At 40.6% G+C, this 21,985-nt stretch overlaps 1 protein-coding gene across 1 annotated transcript in view; it reads right to left on the bottom strand.

Annotated features, from left to right (window-relative positions):
- The window catches only part of ELP3 (elongator acetyltransferase complex subunit 3), a 102,401-nt gene extending 80,416 nt beyond the window's left edge, over nt 1-21,985 (bottom strand). The window contains exons 1-7 of the mRNA XM_087717439.1: nt 21,885-21,985; nt 19,320-19,419; nt 18,253-18,391; nt 16,937-17,007; nt 15,838-15,901; nt 14,214-14,282; nt 12,603-12,757 (exon numbers count right to left, since the gene is read on the bottom strand). Of these exons, the coding sequence (XP_087573565.1) occupies nt 12,603-12,757; nt 14,214-14,282; nt 15,838-15,901; nt 16,937-17,007; nt 18,253-18,391; nt 19,320-19,419; nt 21,885-21,903 (617 nt within the window). The 5' untranslated portion in view covers nt 21,904-21,985. The remainder of the gene's footprint in view (nt 1-12,602; nt 12,758-14,213; nt 14,283-15,837; nt 15,902-16,936; nt 17,008-18,252; nt 18,392-19,319; nt 19,420-21,884) is intronic.

The following is a 21,985-nucleotide window of genomic DNA, read 5'->3' as shown; positions in this document are numbered from 1 at the left end:
AATAAAATTGGTATTCATATTGCCAAAATTTGGTTGGTTTTTATAATACATTTGGTTTACATTTTTTTTTTAAAAAATGTGTATGTTTTAATGTCTTCAAATGGTGAATTTACAAGATTGTGGCTGGATTTAACAGGCAAGCATTTAGAAGTGTTAAAGAGATGTTCTCAAAATTTTAAACGGATCCACTGACTCAGAAACATTGCTTGCCTCTGGCAATAAAAACTGAATTAATTCTTCAGTGATAAGCTTACTTCTTTAAAGAATATGCTCATGCACACAAAAAGGGGGGATTTGAGTGTACACCTGCAGTGATTTCTCATCTTCTTCCAACTTCTTTAAATTTACCCTCATGTTGAAAAATAAGAAGTAGACATGAGTTCAAGCAGTTACTGCCTCAGAATTAGTTATTCTGAGAGGGCTGTTAGCCACATTGGTTGAAGAATGATGGGAACTGCTATTCTTGGGAAGGGCCATAAGCTGGAAAAAGCTGTTGTAGGCAGAATCTGGAAAAAGATTTAAGTTATAACTTTTTTGGGCTTCTGCAAATACTTTAGTAACACAGAATTGATGGCACTCTACAGATTTGAGAGGTGTCTTGAGACTTCATCTCACCATGTTATTGTATACCTCAACAGTTCAATCTTCCTTTGAACAGAAAGACTCCATGTGCCTAATTTTCACAAATCTAGCAAGAATTTGCAAAAACCAAAATGACTGATCGTAAGAAGAGTTGGAATTATGAGGTAGGCCAGATCAGGAAGCAGACAAGAATTACGGTAAGGTTACTTTATTGTTGGAATAAAAAAACCTGAATGTCTGTTGATGATTCCTCCTACGTCCTCTCTTATACCAAAAAGACTCAAGGTGAAGTTATTTTCAGTTTCTTTCTCATACTTTCTCCTTTCCCAGGATTTCATCTCTTATTTTGCTTTACCTCTATCCCTTCTTTAAGGTTATGTATATATCCCTCTGCACACAGTAATAATATAATGCAGATCATCCTAACATACCATTTTGGGATCTGAACAGCAATATAGATAAAATATGTCTGCAATACTGAAATGCTTCTCTAATTTTAATTCAGGGAAAATAAAATAGTCTGTTACCAATAGTTTATAAAATACTAAAACACAGCATTGTCTAAAAAACTGCTTGGCAGGTACCAGAATTTGTTACAATACCTTATTATCTAATTTCCATTTAATAACCATAAAAAACTGAAACAGGGAGCAACTAACAGACTGAAATCATTTTAAAGAGCCACTGACATTGTGACTGCCTCTAGAATAAATCAATGCAGGTCTTCAAATTCAGCCAAACTACAAGTCGCAGTGTGAATTTTATTTTCCAAATAAAAATAACTGACAGCATCATTGTGCATAAAGTTACACAATGCAAAATTAAATCTCTGGCAGGTAAAACGAGAACCCAGCGCTCTTCCCATTGGCAGGATAAGGATAAAAGCATCCCCCCCCCCATCTGTCTTCTGCCAACTTGCTTCTACTCCAATTTGTTTAAAATTCTTTAAGCCTGTTCAAAAGACACATAATTAAAGGTCTTATCTGTTCTCTTTTCTCTGCCAAAAGTTACTAACAACTTGATGGCCAAGTTAAACTTTCTTGGACTTCACTCAAGGTTTTAAATCGTGAGTCAGAACTGGATTGGTTTTGGCGAACATTTTCCTCCATCTCCTAAATGAGTCAGAAGAAAAAGTAAGATAAAGAAAACCCGGTTTATTTTCATTTAAAAAGTTAAGGTCATCTATGTGCTCCTGTTCCAATCACTTTCTCTTCCCCTCCTACCTGCTTTCTCCCCAGAATTCTGTGTTTCAACACCTAGAAGTGAAACCCTTTCTCTAAAGAACAAAGTCAAGTCGCAGCAGAGTGATGATTGCCATGCAGGCAGCTGTCCTCCCACAGATGTGACGCCCTCTGCCTTATCCATGTAATCATCAAATCCCCAGCTGGGCCTTGTTTGATAGGGATCTGGGAAGCCTATTGAAATCTCTTTAGTGGCCTCATGTTCTCAAGAGATAAAATTCATCAGCCTTGCCAGGCATTCTTTAGAAAGAGAAAAGCCCTTGTGATTGGGTCAGGGGATGGTTCTGTTTCCCCCAAACACAGAGGCTCCTTCATGCAATGCCTTCTGGGAAAAATTGCTTGCATCTGCTGGAATTTTTCTATAAAAGGCCAGCAATATGTGGCCATGTAGGAACCCCCTGGACTAAAAAGATATTTATTGTGGGCACAGAACTTGATTCTATAAGGAGCTGGATTATCATTCAGCGTAGAAGACAATTGATTGGCCATTCATTGGAGACAATGTACATTTAAAGGCTCAGATGCCAGGTGCATATGGGACTTCCAAAGAACAGAGATTGCTTTAATGCTCTTTAGAATTGTCTTCTCCTCAGAGCTTCCCTCCAGCTGCGTTGACTCACAACCCCCATCATCCCTTGTTGCACTAAAGGGAAGGTGAAAGAAATACTAAATGCAGGTGAAGGTGGGAAAGAGGTGGCCAAGACTGCTCTTCTCTTTTGATGTCATTCTAAAAATCCTACGGTATCCTTACAGTGCCAGCTGAGAGCCAATCTGCCAAAATATTATTGAAGAATATTTGTTTAAATTATTTAAGCTTTTGTGAAAGTTTTAAAAAAATATCATCATGAAAACCGTGTTAGCGAAAGAGAGAAGTGTTTACATTGTCTGGTATATTATTTTTAACAGACATGCAAAATTATATACTGATTAAGCAATTTCCTTGCTTAAGGCTACTTTTATTAATTCCAGTTGCAAATTTTTATACCAGGGGCGGCAAACTCACAGCCCACAGGCTGGATGCATCACACCTTGGCCACCCCCACCCCCATTTTAGCGAAGGGGGAGAAAGACACAATACATCATGTGACAACGTGTTGACATGAGCGACAACACGTTTTATGCTCAAGTATTTTAGAAAAGTATTTCTAGCAATCAGGATGACATTTGTTTTATCAATTAGTTCAGTTAAGATAATAACGAAATAGAGGTTTGCTGCCCTTAGGTTACAAAAAAGCACATTAGTGCACTTCATTGCTTTACAGGTAGTTCTCGAATTATAGCCATTCATTTAACAAATGTTTGAAGTTATGACAGTGCTAAAATAAATGATGTATGACTGTCGCAGTGTCACTTGGGTTGTATAATTGCAATTCAGGTACTTGGCAACCAAGTTTTACGATGGCGGCAGTGTCCCGAGTCCTGTGATCATGATTTACAACCTTCCCAGCTGGCTTCTGACAAGCAAAATCAATGGAGGAAGATGGATTTGCTTAACACCCCATGATTTGTTTCACCTGATGACTTACTTAATGATTGCATCACTTAGTGGATGTTCCGGTCCCAGTTATGATTATAAGCCAAGGACTATCTCTACATATTCCATGATGATTATAAGCCAAGGACTATCTCTACATATTCCATGAATTCTTCAGTAGAAAAAAAGTCAGGCATATCAGCTAGACCAGTGTTGGTGAACCAACCTCCTTCCCCACCCCCTCTCTCTCACACACACACAAAAGAAAAGTCAAAAGTTTAGCTCTAGCATCACTGATGTCATTCAAAACGTGCACAATCCTTTGGGATTCGCACAATTGCCCCCATGGATCTACTGCATGCCACATAGCAATAGCACTTAGACTTAAATACCACTTCATGGTGCTTATACATCCCTCTCTAAACGGTTTACAGAGTCAGCCTCTTGCCGCCAACAATCTGGGTCCTCATTTTATCCACCTTGGAAGGATGGAAGGCTAAGTCAACCTTGAGCCGGTGAGATTTGAACTACCTAACTGCAGCTAGCAGTTAGCTGAAGTAGCCTGCAGTACTGCACTCTAACCACTGAGCCACCTCAGCTCTTACATTCAGGTGTTCTCTTTCTGTTGACAGGTCCCTGTGGTATACCTAAAGCTGCTCTGGGTTGCACAAGGCCTTTGTTCTTGAAATGGCTTCAAAGACCGGTTTTTCTTTTATGGCCTCTTCAGCCTCCAAAAACTACCCCAAAACACACAGTCTTCTACTGAAAGTTTGGGAGGGTTCAGAGGCTGCCCCAGAACACATCCCATTCTCACATGCTCTCCACAGCCTCTGAAAAACTTGTAAAAGCATGCCCCATTCTCACAGGGCCAATTCTTCTACAATTTTTGAGGCTCCAGTGCCCATGTGAGAGCATATCCCATTCTGTTGCAGCTTCCAAAAGTCACACGAAAAGAGGGCATGCTTTAAAAAAAAAGACTTAGTTGGTGAATCTTGGCATGTTACCCGAAATATTGTAGCATATTGTCTTGGACACATGTGCCATCAATGAACTAAACAGACATTGCCTGCTCTGGAAAAAACTCACTACCTGGCATCTAAACTAGACTTGAAGTTTCTCCAGGAAATATATGCATCTTCCCTATTATTGTATTGTTCCCAAGTGGCATTTTTCAAAGCACTAGCTGATAACCCGGCGTTGCCCGGGTATTTATTTATAAGGGGAAAATATCCGGACCAAACATAATTTCTAATGTTGGATTTTCCCCCTTATCAGACCCAGCCCCTGCATAGCAACTCCATTACACTGTACAGTAGAAGTCATTTTATGGCAGTACAGTAGAAGCCATTTAAAGGCACAACAGGTATCTTAACAGAACACACACCCCAAGGAGTGTTAGCGGTGTCTTTCCCCCACAGTATTTGTCTCCAGAGGGTAAGTCATGTGGGTAGCAAGTTGGTTTGAAATTGCTTGAGGCATTCCAGAGTTATGCTGGAACACACACACACCCCCACCCCCACAATCAATCAATCAATCATGCATACATACATACATAATATGTATATATATGTATGTATGTATGTATGTATGTGTGTGTGTGTATATATATATACACACACATATATATATGTTATATTTATGCTGATAAATAAATAAAGGGAGAATATATATATATATATATAAATAAATAAAGGGAGAATATATATATATATATATATATATATATATATATATATATATATATATATATATATATATATATATATATATAATATATATATATATATATATATATATATATATATATATATATATATATATATATATATATATATATATATATATATATATATATATATATATATATTATATATTTTCTGAAAGCATTTTAAATTACTTTCAATCAGCTAGCCTTATAAAGTAAATTAATGATTGTAGACATTTAAACAAAATGTTTCCTCAACTCTGTCCTACAGAATAGCTCTTTGAACATGTAAACACAACACCGTATATAAGGGAAAGTCTCTCCAAATTTAATCTTTGCAACAATTCAGTGTGTTGTGTTGGTCTGAGAGAATATGACTAGCAGAAAGTCACCACTTAACTCTACAACTGGGTGGGTACTTGAACTATCTCCAATGCTTTAACTTCTATACTACACTGGTGATGTGTACTGTATACATGATATTTAAAGTAAAACAGTACATTTATGGAATCACGTTGAAAAAAGCTGTGGGACTTCATTTGGGGATTACCAACCTGACAATCTCTTTGTACTGCTAGGATTTTTTGATCAATGACGGGATCAGATATTATAGGAAGAGAGCTGTGTTAGTCTATGGTAGCCCGATATCAGAAGAAGGCTAGTAGAATCTTTCGGATTAATGGATTTCATTAAGAGGTATAAGCTTTTGTAAGCTATGGCTCTCTTTATTGGATGCAATATAATGAAAGGGTGATAATACACAAGCAATTTTTCACCCAATTGATCAGCAATACCCCTCTGACTCATTCCAATTTAAATCTGACATCAATCTAACCACTCCATTGCATCTGATGAAGTGAGCTATAGCTCACAAATCTTATGCTTCAATGAAATGAGAAAACCTTAGTCTGAAAATGTACTACCATATCCCTGCTTATTGAAGGGCTCAAGCTATACAGGACCTATCCAATTTAATTAATAATGATTGCTTCAGCACTTTGGACTAACTTTGTTTAACCATGGTATGTTGAATAATATGTAATTAGGTACATTCACATTCTATAATAAACTAGAACAATACCCCTCCTAGATTATAGCTTGCCAATACATCTTAATTTCCTGCCTTAAAACGACCATTGACTTACCTGAACGGTCCTTCTATGTGTGCTGCGAGGGGAATCCAAGCATGGGTTAACTTTGTCCATTAACCTTGAGACTGAGTTATGTAAATTGGTGACCATGCCTCCAGTGGCCGGGTGGGCTCAGTTTCGTACGAAGTCAGCCGTTTATTGATGTATAACAAGAAGAACACTGATAACATAACAATAACAGTAGCAATAAAGGCTGTTGCCAAAAGGCATACAAACATAGTCAAGAAGAAACGCAAGTCATAAGTAAATAACATCTGACATAAAGCGGTAACATATCAATGAAGATAATGAATTTCAAGACATGACCACCCTGGCCAGCCGCAGCTGCGGGCGGGTTTGGATTCCTCTCGCAGCACACATAGAAGGACCGTTCAGGTAAGTCAACGGTCGTTCTCCTGTGTGCTGCTTGGGGAATCCAAGCATGGGACATGCCAAAGCAATTAAGGTCCAGGGCAGGAACCAGGCTGGCCAGGGTACCCCGCAGGGGGGAGCACCTGTTGCAATACACGCCGCCCGAAGGACGCCTCAGCCGAGGCATACACATCAACCTTGTAATGTCTGATAAATGGTGATGGTGTAGACCAGGTGGCTGCTCTACAGACCTCTTCCACTGAGGCTTGCATGGCCCAGGCGGCCGTGGTGGCCGCCCTCCTGGTAGAGTGAGGGGTGATGCGCCTGGGAACCTGCCGGGATTGACTGTCATAAGCAAGGGCAATGCACGCCTTCAACCACCGCCCTATCGTATGAGAAGAAACTTTCTGTCCCATGGAAGATGGTTGAAAGGAAACAAAGAGTGCCTCAGACCGTCGGAAGGACGCTGTCCGCTTCACGTAGCGGCGAAGAACCCTGTGCACATCCAGGTGATGTCATTGGCACTCCTGCGGATGAGAAGGGTTGGGACAAATGTCCGGAAGGACGAGTTCCTGAGCTCTGTGGAACAGCGTGTTGATTTTTGGTAGAAAGGCTGGGTCCAAGCGGAGAACAACTCTGCTGGGGTGGAATATACAGAGATCCGCTCGAACGGAAAGAGCCGCCAGCTCGGAAACCCGCCTGGCTGATGTAATCGCCACCAAAAACACTGTCTTAAGAGTCAATAGTCGAAGACTGATGGAAGAAATAGGTTCGAAAGGAGAGTCCATAAGTGCCCTGAGCACTAATAACAGATCCCAAGTAGGGTAGTGGTGCATGGTCGGAGGTCGGATGTTGGCCGCCCCCTTCAGGAAGGCCTTGACTTGAGAATGTTGTGACAAGGAGCATCCCTGACCTCCCCCAATCACTGTGGCAAGAGCTGTGACCTGCCTGCGGAGCGTGTTGGGTGCCAAACCTTTGTTAAGACCAGATTGTAGAAAGTCCAACACTCGGGGCACCGAATCCTGGAGGGGGTCTGCCCCAGCCCGTCGGCACCACCTGCAGAAGGCCTGCCAAGTAGCCTCGTAAATTTGAGTGGTGGAAGGTAGGCGGGCTGCCTGAATCGTACTGACGACCTCGCTGGAATACTGAAGGTTTGTCAGAATAGTCCGCTCACGTGCCACATGGCTAATTGTAGCAACTGGGGGTTCGGATGAATGAGGGCCCCTTGATGGAGCTGGATTTGATCGTCCGGGATCCTCCACCGGCAGGAGATCGACAGATGCACCAGGTCGGCATACCAGGTCCGCCGGGACCACATCGGAGCCACCAGGAGGACTTCCGCACATTCCGACAGAATCTTCTGGATGACCGCCGGGATTACTGGAAGAGGTGGAAAGGCGTAAAGGAGGCCGGCCGGCCACAGGCTGCGCAAGGCATCCATTCCCTCCGCTCCAGGGGTCACATACCTGGAGAAGAAACGGGGCAGTTGCGCATTGTGAGGCTGCACGAACAAGTCCACCACCGGATGGCCGAATCGAAGAGAAATCTGCTGGAAGAGGTCTGGATGTAACTGCCACTCCACATGATCCACTGTGGCTCTGCTCAGCCAATCCGCCTGGACGTTGGATTTGCCTGAAATGTGTTCCGCTTGAAGGGACAACAGCCTGGACTCTGCCCAATGATGCAATTTCTCCGCCTCCATCATGAGAGCTCTGGAGTGCGTGCCCCCCTGGCGGTTGACATGCGCCTTGGAGGCCACATTGTTGGTCAAAATCAGCACGTGCTTGTGAGTCACAATGTCCTGAAACTCGCAGGGCCAGTCTGATGGCCCGCAGCTCTAGCCAATTGATGCTGTTGGACAGCTCCCGGTCCGACCAGCGACCCTGTGCCATCCTGTCCAGGGCATGGCCGCCCCATCCAAACAGTCTGGCATCCGTCATAACCTGGATACATTCCGGCTCTTTGAATGGACACTCCTTGAGAATCTTTGAGGACGCCCACCATCAGAGTGATCTGAGGGCCTTGGGTGAAAGACGGACCTTGAGCTGAGAATGACTGGTGTGAGATCTCTGATAAGGAAGCAGGAACCATTGGAGTGGTCGTGCGTGAAACCTAGGAATGATGTCGATGCAAGAAATCATCTTCCCTAACAACTGAGAGAGTAAAGCCAGGGGCACGAGCCGCAAGGCTGACACTTGAGAAGCCAGCCGTTGGATGCTCTGTCGCCTTTCCAGAGACAGGAAAACTTGGCAAGTGGTGGAATTGATGATGGTCCCTAAGCGAAGCAGCGTTGTAGTCGGCTGCAGATGGCTCTTGGGAAGGTTCAGCACAAAACCGTGCCTCCGCAGGGAGTCCATCGTTACCTGAAGATCCCATAGGGCCTGGTCCCGGGATGGTGACAGGACCAAGATGTCGTCTAAGTAACAATTCACTCTCACCAGAACCGAACGAAGGGAGGCCGCCACCACCGCCAGGAGCTTGGTAAAAGTGCGGGGCGCCGATGAGAGGCCGAAGGGCAAGGCCCTGTACTGGAAATGACGGCCCGCAAAGTGGAAACGCAGGAACCGTCGACCGCCCCAGATTCAGGGATAACAGGCAAGGAACGATCCGGAGACCAGGTCTGGAGCCTGCAGGTTGTGGGGCTGGTGAAATATGCTGAGGTAAGAGCGTGGGAGGGGAAACTCTACCCTCTCCAGAGGCTTTAGATGATGCTTTACATTTATCTTTCTTTTTGTGGCCCTTATCCGGAGCTCCGGAGGTCTCTCTGGGCCTCTGACTGGTGGCCCTAGAGGTGGCTCTGCCAGGCCTTGAACTAACCCCCGCTTGGGCAGCACCCTGATTATCAGAAGAGGATTCAACTCCCACAGTAGAATGATCAGCCATTGCAATGAATTGAGATTCGAAAAGACTCAAAAGGCACAGAGCACAGAGTTCACTGTAAGGCAAAGAGACCGCGTGGCCAGCAAAGCAGCAGGAAAACAACTCCTCCCCAAGGCACACAAAGCCGAAGTGAGGGAATTGGGAGGGGCCGATGAGTCAGCAACTGCAAGAAGAGGAAACGCCCGGTCTCAGCTGCGCCTGCGTCAGAAACGGCCCCAGCATGGTGCCGAACAAACGAGCGCCAAAATTCAAATCGTAAGCCACAAGCACAATCACTTTAGGCTCTCAGGGGGAAAATAATGCCGGAATCGCTAGCGCGCAGCCCTAATGCGATCGGCTTTCCGCAAAGGCAAACCTCGCCGCGAACGGTGGGTAACTCCCAGCGGCAAGAGGAGAGAAGCCACGCCGTGAACGGCAGGCAATTCAAAGGCTCCGAGGCTCTTAACGCAGCGGGGGCTCTTAATCTCGTCGTTAGCGCCAGCTGAAGCTCCGCGCTGTGGAAGAAAACCCCCTGCCAGCAGGAACAAAGCCCTTGCCGCCCAGCCATCTGCAAAGGCTCTAAACGCCTGCGGGGAAAACTCAAGCCCCAAACGGCTCCAAACGGTAGAGAAATACCTGAGCAGTAAAAGGGGCCATAGAGGGAACTGGCAGATAGCGAACTGTCGCCTCCCCATTGCAAATCTTTTCCACCAACTAAGTCCATCGTGCTTGTAAGGAAATCCAGAAAAAGAGTATAAATTTGTCCCAGAAGTCTGGAGAAGAATTGATATACGTCTCGTCGGCTGGACTGAGTTAAGAAAACTGAGCCCATCCGGCCAGTGGAGGCGTGGTCACCAATAGCAATAGCAATAGCAGTTAGACTTATATACCGCTTCATAGGGCTTTCAGCCCTCTCTAAGCGGTTTACAGAGTCAGCATATCGCCCCCACAGTCTGGGACCAATTTACATAACTCAGTCTCAAGGCTAATGGACAAAGTTAACCCATGCTTGGATTCCCCAAGCAGCACACAGGAGAAGAGGATAGGTCAATCATGATTAAAATATTCATCTATTTTCATCATTACCTGCTGTCTACCTTTCCTCCATTGGAATTTCAGCAGTAAACTGACAGCTATGTTTCTGACTAATGATTTTCTTACGTGTACCTATGCACACACCTCTACAAAAGAGTATGGATTTTAAAAGAAAAGAAAAGCAACCACAAAATAATGTAAAATAACATAGAACAATCATTTGATTATTGAAATGCAGGAACACTATGTAGGAAACAGATTATTCTAGCTAACTTACTATTATCAATAGAAGAGAATATTTGCCACTCAGGGTTGAAATGTGAGGTCCTTGGTGCTCTCTGAGCTTGGTTGTTTTCTTACAGACATTTTGTTACCAAACTAGGTAACATCATCAGTGTTAAAAGGGAGTGGGGTTTGTTCTCATTTTATATACTAGTGGTTTGCCCTGTCAGTATTGGTGGGAGTGGTCTTGGTGGTTCCTTGTTTGGGTTGCTGTTGTGTTAACTTGTTTGCCTGAGTTAGTAGTTCCTTGATTGAGGTATTGTTTTCATACATTATTATGCCAACCTAGATTGTATAGGGATTATGGAAGATGTGACCCAACAAACCCAGAGGCACTATACTGGAGAAACCTAGACTATATTAATAAGAAGTGACTTTGTTGACCTTCAGACTCATACTGGACATGACAGAGTTGATCGTGGAAACATAGGTGCACCACACATCTATAGCTCTTCTTTATATAGCTGTCTGAACACATGTACAAGTAAATTTTCAATTTGAGTTTTTCAAGCAAGTCTTCAAGAAAGATTAATGAACATCAGACCCCCATTGGCAGCATGCCAGCTCAATAGTCTGAGAAACAGCTAAAGTTATGGATTCCTTCCCATGTAATACTTTTTCTATTTAATTTATGATTGTCAAGTCACACCTGAAGAGCAACTCTGGAAAATCAAGTGGAATTTTTTTTTCTAATAAACTATTTTAAGTATCTGCTGCCCTCCGGAGGAAAGAAATGTTTAAGATTCTAGAATGAACATTGTATGTACTTCACATGGTTTTACAGTCGTGTTTCACAAAAGTTTATGGGTTTTAGGATACAACAATATTTATTTTGATTTCAAAGGCAGAGAGCTAAATTCATCTTATCTTGTGAATCTCACTAATATCCATGAATCTCTTATTTGATGAAGGATAAAAGGAGGGATGTCTTATGTATGTCACCTCCAAATTATATGAAAGATTGGAATGCTTAGACTTTCTAGGGATTTTTTGGAATTTCTTAATGTTTTGCATTGTAATTAGCTAATATTAACCAGCTAGACTGCACCACTACTCACCATCAACTCCAAATCACTTACAAACTCCTTAAAAACCCAACTGTCTTTTTTTAAAAAAAGTGCCTCAGCTATAGAAATTAATAAATTTTATATATTTAGTCCATACTTTGCTGTTTATTATTATTCCATGAAGTTACCCACAGATATATTTATTTAGAAGTGCTTGGTGAAGGACATAATCAAAAGCAGTTCTAGACAACTAGTTTGCTTTACCTCTATAAAACATATATTGGTCCATCTTCAACAGATATTATAATAGTTACTAAAGTTAATGCTGCTGTCTACCAATTTACCCAAAATAAAAATCACTCAAGATGGCCTTTAATTAATTCATTTTCCCTTTGGTCTTATTTTAAAATGAGCAATACATTGGTTACTTTTTAACTATTGAGGCCAATGCTGGTAGCGAGATACACATTTTTGCTATACTATCATAAAGGACACATACCTAAGATTTCTTGGGTAGATGCTATCCTTACCTAATTATTTGGCAATTTTTATCTGCTGATAATCCATAAAACATCTCATTTCCCCAAACTTTTGCCTTGATTCTCATCCTCCTTCTTGAATAAGCAACGGTGCAGACAAGGAAACCGAATTAGTCAGCAGGAACAGACTTTCGTAGAAGCTCTTGATCCTTTTTTTTTAGCTAACAGTACAGCAGCTTCCATAGTTATCACTGTTGGTCTTAATGATTTTTACAATATTTTTTTCAAAATATTTTAAACCTCGCCAGGAATGTTTAAAGACACCAGGGGAATTTTCACTGTGAACACCCATATGATGCAACTGTCAGGTACAATAAACAAATTAACATAGTAAATTAATTGATGCACCAAAGTATCTGCTGCACAAGATACTTACTTGACTGCTTCTGCTACATTGTTAGACGTATGACCTGATAAGGCATCATGCAAATTACGGATAAAGTAATCTCTGTATTCTTCTGGAAGAGCCATGAATGTTCCACCCATCACAATGAATTCCACTTTGTCGATGCTGTGACCCAGCTGTTTCAGCTGTAAAAACAAGATCAGTCTTTTGAACCATGCCAAAAACTACATATTTTTACGTCTGGTTATCAAAACACTGTAAAATATTTTAAGTGATGTTACTTCACAGCTTTTTATAAAACAAGCATTATAGTATTAGCAGATTTATTTTAGAGTGTCCTTCAACTTCAAGCAACAAACTTATATTGAGCTATCCATCTCACTCACAAGCCTTCTCTCTTAATAGCCCATCAAGTTTGGAATTCTCTTCCTTGGAGTCCTATTAATGCCTATGTTATGCCTCTCCTTAATCTCTGGCCATTCATGTTACAGATGTAGGATATTCCAGGAGGATGGAGGGATAGGGTGGAATATTTAGAGTACTCTTGCTTTCCTCACACCAACATTTTAATAAAATATTATATGTATTCATTTATTTATTTTGAATAGTATTTGGAAACTTGTAGAGCAGGGGTGTCAAACTCGCATTGTCACATGACATATCATTACTTTTTCCCCCTTCGCTAAACCTGGCATGGGTGTGGCCAGTGCATGACGCATCTGACCTGGGCACCACAAGTTTGACACCCCTGTTGTAGAGGAAGACTACTTTCTCAACCTGTAAGAGAGTTGTTGGCAGGTGATATAAATAACCTTTGGCTATAAGTGGTGTAACTCAGTGTAAGACACCTTTTTGAATGAAATACCATGGTGGAGAATGCTTAACATCTAGCATAAGAGCTCTGCAGATCACCATTCAAGAAGTTGATGTTGACTTATGAAGTCCAAGCAATATAAGTCATATTAGTGGGATCTATTTCCCTCTTGAAGCAATTATAATCTTCTCAATGAAAAAGGTTCAGAGTTTGGTGAAAAGTTTTTAATCTAGCCCTGATCTTTAGACAAATGATTTGCTGCAGTAGTTAAGAGTAATTATCAGGACTCCCATCCAGCTACATCCACGCTTTGCCAAATGCCAGTCTGCCATAGGAAATTGGGATAGGGAGCCTGAGGGGAGGTAGAAGGGTGGCTGGGATAAAGGGGAATTGAATCTACCGTTTGTGCCACATGAGAACTGCTGGCAGTTCCAAGTTCATGCAATGGAATGTGATGCCATCCAACCTGCCAAGCCAGGGACTGTTGCAAAACAATTTGTTTGAATGTAATTGGATAGTTAAAGATAATTAGGGGAAAGGTGGGGAGAAGGGAACAGTTTCCTAGATGCTTTGGGCGCAAAACTTCAGATCCAGCTTTGCCTTACTTAACCATTTGGCATTCCGCATAGTTTCCTTTTGGTTCAGTTTTCATTTTTACTGATGCTTTCCCTATGTGAAAAAATCTTTTGCCAATTGGTTAATCTCCATGAACGCAATAAAATCATGGACATAGTTGTAGCCTAAGCTTCGCATTTAGCTACAAAGAACTAAATTGCTTCATTTTTATCCCACCATCATCACATTCTTCCACCATAACAAATCCTTACTTGTTCAACTCGGTGTCTGGTCTGGAGATAAGGATCATATCTGGCACGTATGGCTCTCATAGATGTTGGCTAAAAGAAATCAAAACAAAATTCCTTAGGAAACAACTAGCAAGGTTGTTTTAAAGAGTCTATAATTCAAACTCCTCTCACTCCAGGGACAAATGATCAAGCTTAAATTATCTTATAGTACTTCAGACCAATTATGTAAGGACTTAGCTGTATGTAGAAAATTCTAACGCTGGGACAGGTGGAAGGAAAAAGAAGAGAACCACCATTAGCAAGTTGGATGGACTCAGTCACAGTGGCGAATGGTACTCCGTGAAGACTTGAACTCTTAGGTTATGGACAGATTGAGAAAATTTATGTGTTTGTTAAGAATTAATGAATTAACTGAATTAATGGCAAAGAATGCATCAAATCCAAATTCCTAACTGTACTGTCAAATTTTATTTTTGCTAGATCAGGAGTATATAGCTTTTATTGGACTGAGGATTACTCAGTCTTGCTCAAAAATGGTGCTTAACATATTAAAAAAAGTTAACCGGGTTCAGTATGTAAACTAAAATTTATGTAATGTAAATATAAATGACATGCTGCAAACAAGATGACCATTCTTCTGTTTAATAATTCATTCTAGCATATTGAATTTGACATTTAAGTAGCAATGTCCAGAAAAGCTCGGGAAACCTCATCCTTGGCTCTGGAGAATCATATGTGTTGTATGTATCTGATTTGATCTTAACAACTCTAAGAGCTGAATTAATTTTAATATGATATATGCAAATCAATTTCACAGATGCTGTCCAAATGGGATTTCATAAATAAATCTCCAACTAATGGAGTGATTATAAAATAATTTTATAGAATCGCCAATCCAATTTCAAAGCAATCCAAAATACGGGGGGGTGGGGGGGGGTGGGATATGCTAGATGAATAGATTAAGGAGTTAGGGGAAAAGGTATCTAACTCAATATAACATAATTTCTTAAAAGTTGTTTCTGGTTCATATATCAGACTTTAGCAAATGACCAGATTGAATCAGCTATCAATTTAATAAAAAGCTAAGTGTCTTTTTAAAAACAGAGGCCACTCTTAGTGACTATGTTATTTGAAAACAAGGAGAGATGTAATAGAGCACTTGTGGAGACACAGTTTGGAAAAGTCTTAATATATTACTTCACAAATGTAATATATTTAACTTGTATCTTTAACTTAGGTCCTCCATATGCATTGTCCATTCTGGATGAGAATTAGGGGAGCTGAAATCCAACATACTCCAGGAGAGCATTGGGTTGGGGAAGCTGTTATATGATTAACAGTGTCAGTACAACAATGTAGAAAGTATACTTACCTGTACCCACAACCATCTCTTCATTTCTAACTTAATTTCTAAAATATTGAGATGGTCTCAAGCATGACCATCTCACACTTGAGACTAATAATTACCAGATAGAGGTCCAGTTGTGAAATATTGAAAGAAAGAAAAAAAATCCGAAGCCCTCACTATTCTATGAATGTAAAATAAACTGGTCCTCCCCTAAAATTTCTGATATTTTGGTTTATAGTACATCCCCCCCCCACACACACAAAAATAATAGGATCAACAGGTCCATGAGAGCAGTACCTCATATCCAGTGTAAGATTGTGTTGAATATTCAAAGTCTGAATCAGGCCCTCCAGGACAGTATCTGCATTTTCAAGGAAAAATATGAAATCATAGCTAGAGATTAAGTATATAATTAAAAGCATGGGTTGACAACCCATAAACTGTGTATATTGAAATGAGTAGCAGATGCTTGAAGGCAAAAGAACTGTTCCAATGAACTTTCAAAGTGACCCCTGTAGGAAGCAGGCTATTAGCCTAAATAGATCCAGCCCCTAAGATGCAGTGCCAGAAAAGAAATTCAGTTTAGGGTACTGATCAATTCCAAGACAGAAGAAAGAACATGAACCAGAGACCTTCCAGGTCAAAGAGTGGAATGGGACCTCAGAGGTACTAGGAAAACCAGTCCCAATGTTGTTTTCTGAAAGGCAAAGTTGATAATGAGTGTTGCTAGGAAAATCCATGGCTGTATTATGCTACAGCATAATGTAGTTTCTTTGGCACTGGTTCAGTGTGTTATTTGCAACAACCATTGTATTTATAACCATAGTTAGTTAGTTAATTATTAGAAAAGCCATTGTTTAATAACACGTGCAAGCAAAATCTATGTCTAAATTGCTCCATACTCCACAAATCATGGTTGAAATCCTAGGCCCATATTACTTTTTTTTAAAACTTCCTGCAAAAATTCATCACCTGAGCACATTTACCAAAAAAAGCACTAAATTGCAGTTGCTCAGTATTTTTATTTCCTAAAAGATGGCTGGAGTCCCTTCAAGTTTATAAATTGACATTAAAATAATGTTACATTTAGGTTACATCTTCTTTTTAGAATACTCTTATTACACTATCAAATGCCACGTTCAGCCATTCACCTGAAAAAAGTCTTGCACCTACCGGTATATCATAAAGAACAGGTACTATAATCATAGAAAAATAACATATGTATGCAAGCCTCATTTTATATGAGTCTAAAGAAAGAGAATAGCCTCTCTATTATTGTAAAATATGTTTACAATTATTAGGAATTTATTTTTAGATGAAGCTGAATATTTTAATGCATTCCATATGTTTTGGCTAGGTATTTAAGATATTCTGACATGTTATTAGGCATACTCACACACATATATTTCCTGTGAAATTAATATGTGGACATCTGTGTGGTTTGCACATTACTGCCACAACAGCAATCTGAAAGAAAGGAGTATTGCAGAGAAGTTATTTAATATCTGGTCTTTTTGTATACCCCAAATACATCAATCCACAAGGAAGGAAGGGTTAAAACAACTGTTCTGCTCAGAACTTCCTGAACCTGATCACTTTGTTAACTTTTCCTGCCACAAAGAAAAGGCAGAGAAAGGAGTTCTCCCAAAAAAGAAACCACAAAATAGCAAGGAAAGGAGGAGAACAGGGAAAACCCCTGGGAAAGTTACTAAAATAATAAAAGTAAATACTCTGAAGAAAAGATACAACAATCACAAAAATAGGAAAAAGAAAAAGAAGTTAGGGAAAAGGGGGAGAAGAGGAGGAGAATTAAAACTGGAATTTTTGAGAGCACGAGAGAAAACGGTTAAAAGAGGAAGAAAAGGAAAAAGAGTTACATTAGTAGACTAAAGAGAATAGTAGTAAGATTGTTATTAAGAGGTAACTAATTAGGAAATAAAGAAATGATAGTACATTGTTAATTGTAGAAAAAAATTGAAAGAAATGCTCTCTGCTTAAATTGAATTAGACAATGTATGCTGTTTATAGCAAGATATACCAATGCAGAAAATAAGAAAGGAAAATTTGGTGTAACTTTGAAGGGGCAAAGAAAAAATAATCATAAAGATGAAAAATAATAGAAGAGAATAATTTGGCAGAAAGGGAAAACAAAGCTATGATGTAAAAAGGACTATGTAAATGAGAGGATGTAAAAGAAAAGACTCAGACAACTCTTTGTTCCTATAATATGTATAATTTGTATTAAAAAATAAAAAACCTTGAATGGAAAAAAAACTTTTCCTGAAAATCACCAAAGGAAGTTGTAACTACAATTTTACAAGCATTGTTTTTCAAAGCGTAGCTATCACCTTAGACCAGGGGTGTCAAACCCAAGACCCAGGGGCAGGATTCGACCCATGGGATGCTTAAATCTGGGCCACAGAGCCACCCTGGAAAAAATGAAGGACCGTCCGACAGTGCCTCTGCCAATAAAAACAGAGCTTGGGAAGGCTGCGTGTGGCCCTCTACTGTTCCATTTTTGCTGGCAGAGAGTTGCAAGAGGCTGTCACAGCCGAAACAGAGCTCTGGAGCCCGTTTTCACTGGCAGAGCACTTGGTGCCCGACACGAGGGACATTGAGCTGGCCATGCTCACCCTGGCCTTGCCCCCCCCCCCCCCCCCAATCATTGACTCTGGGACCTTGTGCATGAAAAATAAACAAAGAAAGACTTACCCCACTAGCAGTTCGGATGGGTTTTGCTTTCAGCTTAGGAACCAGCACTTTGCGGTACTGAGGGGGAACAGCAGCAATGATGTCAACCAGGCGTGGCTGTGCTGAAAGGCCATACTTGGCAGCCGTCCTTGTTTTAATCCTAAAATTGAAAGCCATGCTACTTAGAGGCTATATAATAGGGAGAGGCAACCTGATGCTCTCCAGATGATTTGGATTTCAACTCATATCAGTTTACATCAATATTTAAACTTGCCTTGGCAAGAAATTGTTAATGCTATGGTCAATAATAACCCAAAAGCTTCAGGTTGTTTCTATTATATATGTCTTTCTTCAACACAATTACATTGGAGTATACTACAATGGGTACAAAAAAGGAGGGAAGAGCTCCAGCCCTATAACCTTGCCTTTGGATGATGTCATGATTTTATTCTCTCTCCGATCCTATTCAATATCTATATAAAGCCACTGGGTGAGGCTGTCGGCAAAGAGTTAGATATCAGTTATTGCACTTATTTAATCATTGGGCTGGCCAAATTATGTTCTTAAGTTTCTATCTCAGCATCTTAGGTTCTGGATGGAAAGGAACAGACTTAAGCTCAACTTAGAAAGATTGAGTGACTAAGAATTTCGGGACTGTCTAGATCTGAAAGTCTATTCTTGATTCTGGATGGGGTGGTATTGCTTTGTGGGGTTAACTCAGAAGCTATAGTCTAGAATACAGTGGCACAAATACAGATGTGCATACCTCATTATATGCCTAAATAACCGGTACTCCATAAGCTGCTTTGGTTGTCAGTGGGTTTTTGGGTGCAACTGAAGGTGTTGATGGTCACCTAAAGAGCTACTCATGGCATAGAACAGCCTATCTCCAATTATATTTTGCTATTCACTAAAATCTGACACACTAGCATTCAACCAGGATCTCTCCAACCTAGTGTTTGCTATATTTAAGTTCTTTATAACTTCAGATACAAACCTTTTATAGGACATTGGCTTTCCCATAAAAAGTGGGGAAGACAGAAACAATAAAATGTTGAAGAGCAAAGAAGAAATAAAAGACAACTCACTTGTTTAAATTCACATCTTTGCCCTCGTCATGGGCATCAATGAGTTGTTTGATGACATCAGCTATAGTCATCATCATGAGTTCTGCTCGGCTGAGATCTCCTAAAATAGAAATAAAAGGTTATGAAAGAGTCTGGGCAAAAGTGATTTCTCACATACAAATGTAAAGTGACTTGTGCTCTCTCTGACAGAATAGCCTTTATCTTCTCTCAAAGCCTAAAGCCTATTCACCTGAGTCACAGAACACAAGTGCCTTTAGTACTAATCAATGTGGCATCTGTATTGCTCTGCAGTAGATGATGTGTGAGGGTTGAGAAAATGCTGCCTTCAGGTAAGAGGCAAGATAACTGTAGTACATACTGCAAAGGATGAAGTGAAAACTATTACGTGTCCCTTAGTTAACTTTCCTCAAGGATGTTTGAAGACTCCAAGAAGGAAGGTAATAAAGAGTTCTTGGAAGAACTATATATTTTTTACAAAAGTTTATTCTTTTCTAAGGAACAATTATTCACATAGAATAGTCATGGACTGGAGGATATGGCAATTAAGTAAACACCTAGCTTACTGGAAAATCATACTCAAAAAGCATTTATTAATGTTTTATCAAACTGAACTGACATATTGAGTGGATACCATGGGGTTCAAACTTTGACCCTATACTTTTCAATCCTTTCAGTAATGCTTTGGGGGAGAAGATGCAGGAAAAATGCATATGAAATCTGAGATGGAATAACACCTAGAAGACCAAAAGGAAATTGAAAAAAGCCTTGTATTTTAGAGAAGTGGACCAAAAGTCACAGAATTAAGTTTAACGGAGACAAGTTCTTCCCTAAAGGGGAAAAATCAAATGCACAGAGAGCAAAGGTGATATTTGTCCTACCAGGCCAAGGAATAGATTATAAATTAAATGAACAAGGTAATTGGGTTGCAAAAAGAATATAAATGCAATTTTAGGCAGCATCAACATAACAGAAGTATAATTTCCAAATGACAGAAAGTAACCACTCCGTTTTGCTTTGGTGAGATGTACCATCAAGACTGGGTTTGGGACACCACATAGTATGGATTAAGGCAAAGTGGAACGAATTAGAGAAAAGCAGCAAGGATGATCAGAAGATTAGAAATCAAGTAAGAAGACAATCAGTTTAGCATAATGGTTAGGGCAGTAGGCAGAAATCGGGAGACCATGAGTTTTAATTTAGTTTGGCTCTGCAACCAAAGAAGACAAACACAGACTTCAACAGATAATTAGAACTGCAGAAAGAACAATTACTACCAACCTGCCTTCCATTGAGGGCCTGTATACTGCACAAATCAAAATATCTGTGAATAGCTGTGAAAATATCGACTGACCCCTCACATCCTGGATATAAATTGTTTCAACTTCTACCCTCAAAATGAAGCTATAAGGCACTGCACACCAGAACAAGTAGAGACAAAGACAGTTCTTCCCCCCACCATGCTATTACTCTGCTAAACAACAAATCCACACAACACTATCAAATTATCTACTAAGACTTATTTCTATTATTCTTCTTTTCCTTCCTAGTACCTATCTCTTTCCACTTATGATTATTACCATGTTACTTATATCTTTAAAATTTATATTGTTTTATTTGTTTCCTAGTATAATTCGATTGCTTATTAGTAACCAGTGACTATCACTAAGTGTTGTATCTTATGATTCTTGACAAATGTATTCTATTTTATTTTTCTTTATGTACACTGAGGGCATATGCACCAAAGACAAATTTCCAATCACACTTGGCCGATAAAGAATTATATTCTACTCTAACTCTACCTTAGGCACAAAGTCAGCTGAGTGACATTGAGCCAGTCACTCTCTCTCAGCCCTAAGGAGCAGGGAATGGCAAACTACTGAAAACCCCGGCCTAAAAAAACTGCAGGAACTTGTCCAGATCAGAAATCAGCACTGACTTGAAAGGGGGAGGGAGGGAGGGAGGGAGGGAGGGAGAGAGAGAGAGAGAGAGAGAGAGAGAGAGAGAGAGAGAGAGAGAGAGAGAGAGACGAAGGAACTGGGAATAAGTCTTGAGTAAAGAAACCTCGATCTTAACAGGATATATTAGCATTGTTAAACACCTGAAAGGGACCCAGCAGATTCTCTAGAATCCTGCCCCAGAGAGCAGGATATGGGATCATAGATTTAAATTACGGGAGGGCAGGCTGTGATTGAGTGTGGTGGTTTCCCCTTCAGTGGATGTGTTTGGGTGGAAAACAAGACCGTTCTCTCCTTGGGATGCTTTAACCTGGATTCCTACGCTGAACAGAGGGCACCCCTTAAGTCTCTGAACACTCAACAAGCATTTTCAGGATGAAGTTACTCCTTTTTGAGCTAACGATGCCAATCGTATTTAAAAGTTATCTCAGTCGCAACTTCCTATCGATGCACATGAGACTGTCCTATCTTGAGGCGTTCCAGCTGTAGTGGGACTACATTTCCCAGAATACCCCAATAGCGCGGCCCTACACCCGATCCAAGGCCTCTGGAGAGCATCTATTTTAGGAGGCTTCATACCAATCTCCCTTCTGTCCCGTCCCCTTTCTACCTTTCTTTTTCTGCCTCATGGTGAAGGTCCCCCCGGCGACAACGAAACGGTTTCTCAAGCCCTCCCCTCCCCGTTTCTTCTCGCCGGCCGTCAAGCAGGAG

Source organism: Thamnophis sirtalis, unplaced genomic scaffold, assembly GCF_051295495.1.
Source record: "Thamnophis sirtalis isolate CommonGarterSnake01/CBP01778 unplaced genomic scaffold, rThaSir2_p1.2 scaffold_6, whole genome shotgun sequence".
Taxonomy (NCBI): domain Eukaryota; kingdom Metazoa; phylum Chordata; class Lepidosauria; order Squamata; family Natricidae; genus Thamnophis; species Thamnophis sirtalis.
The sequence above is the reverse complement of the archived record's forward strand: the minus strand, read 5'-3'. Positions and strand labels throughout refer to the sequence as shown.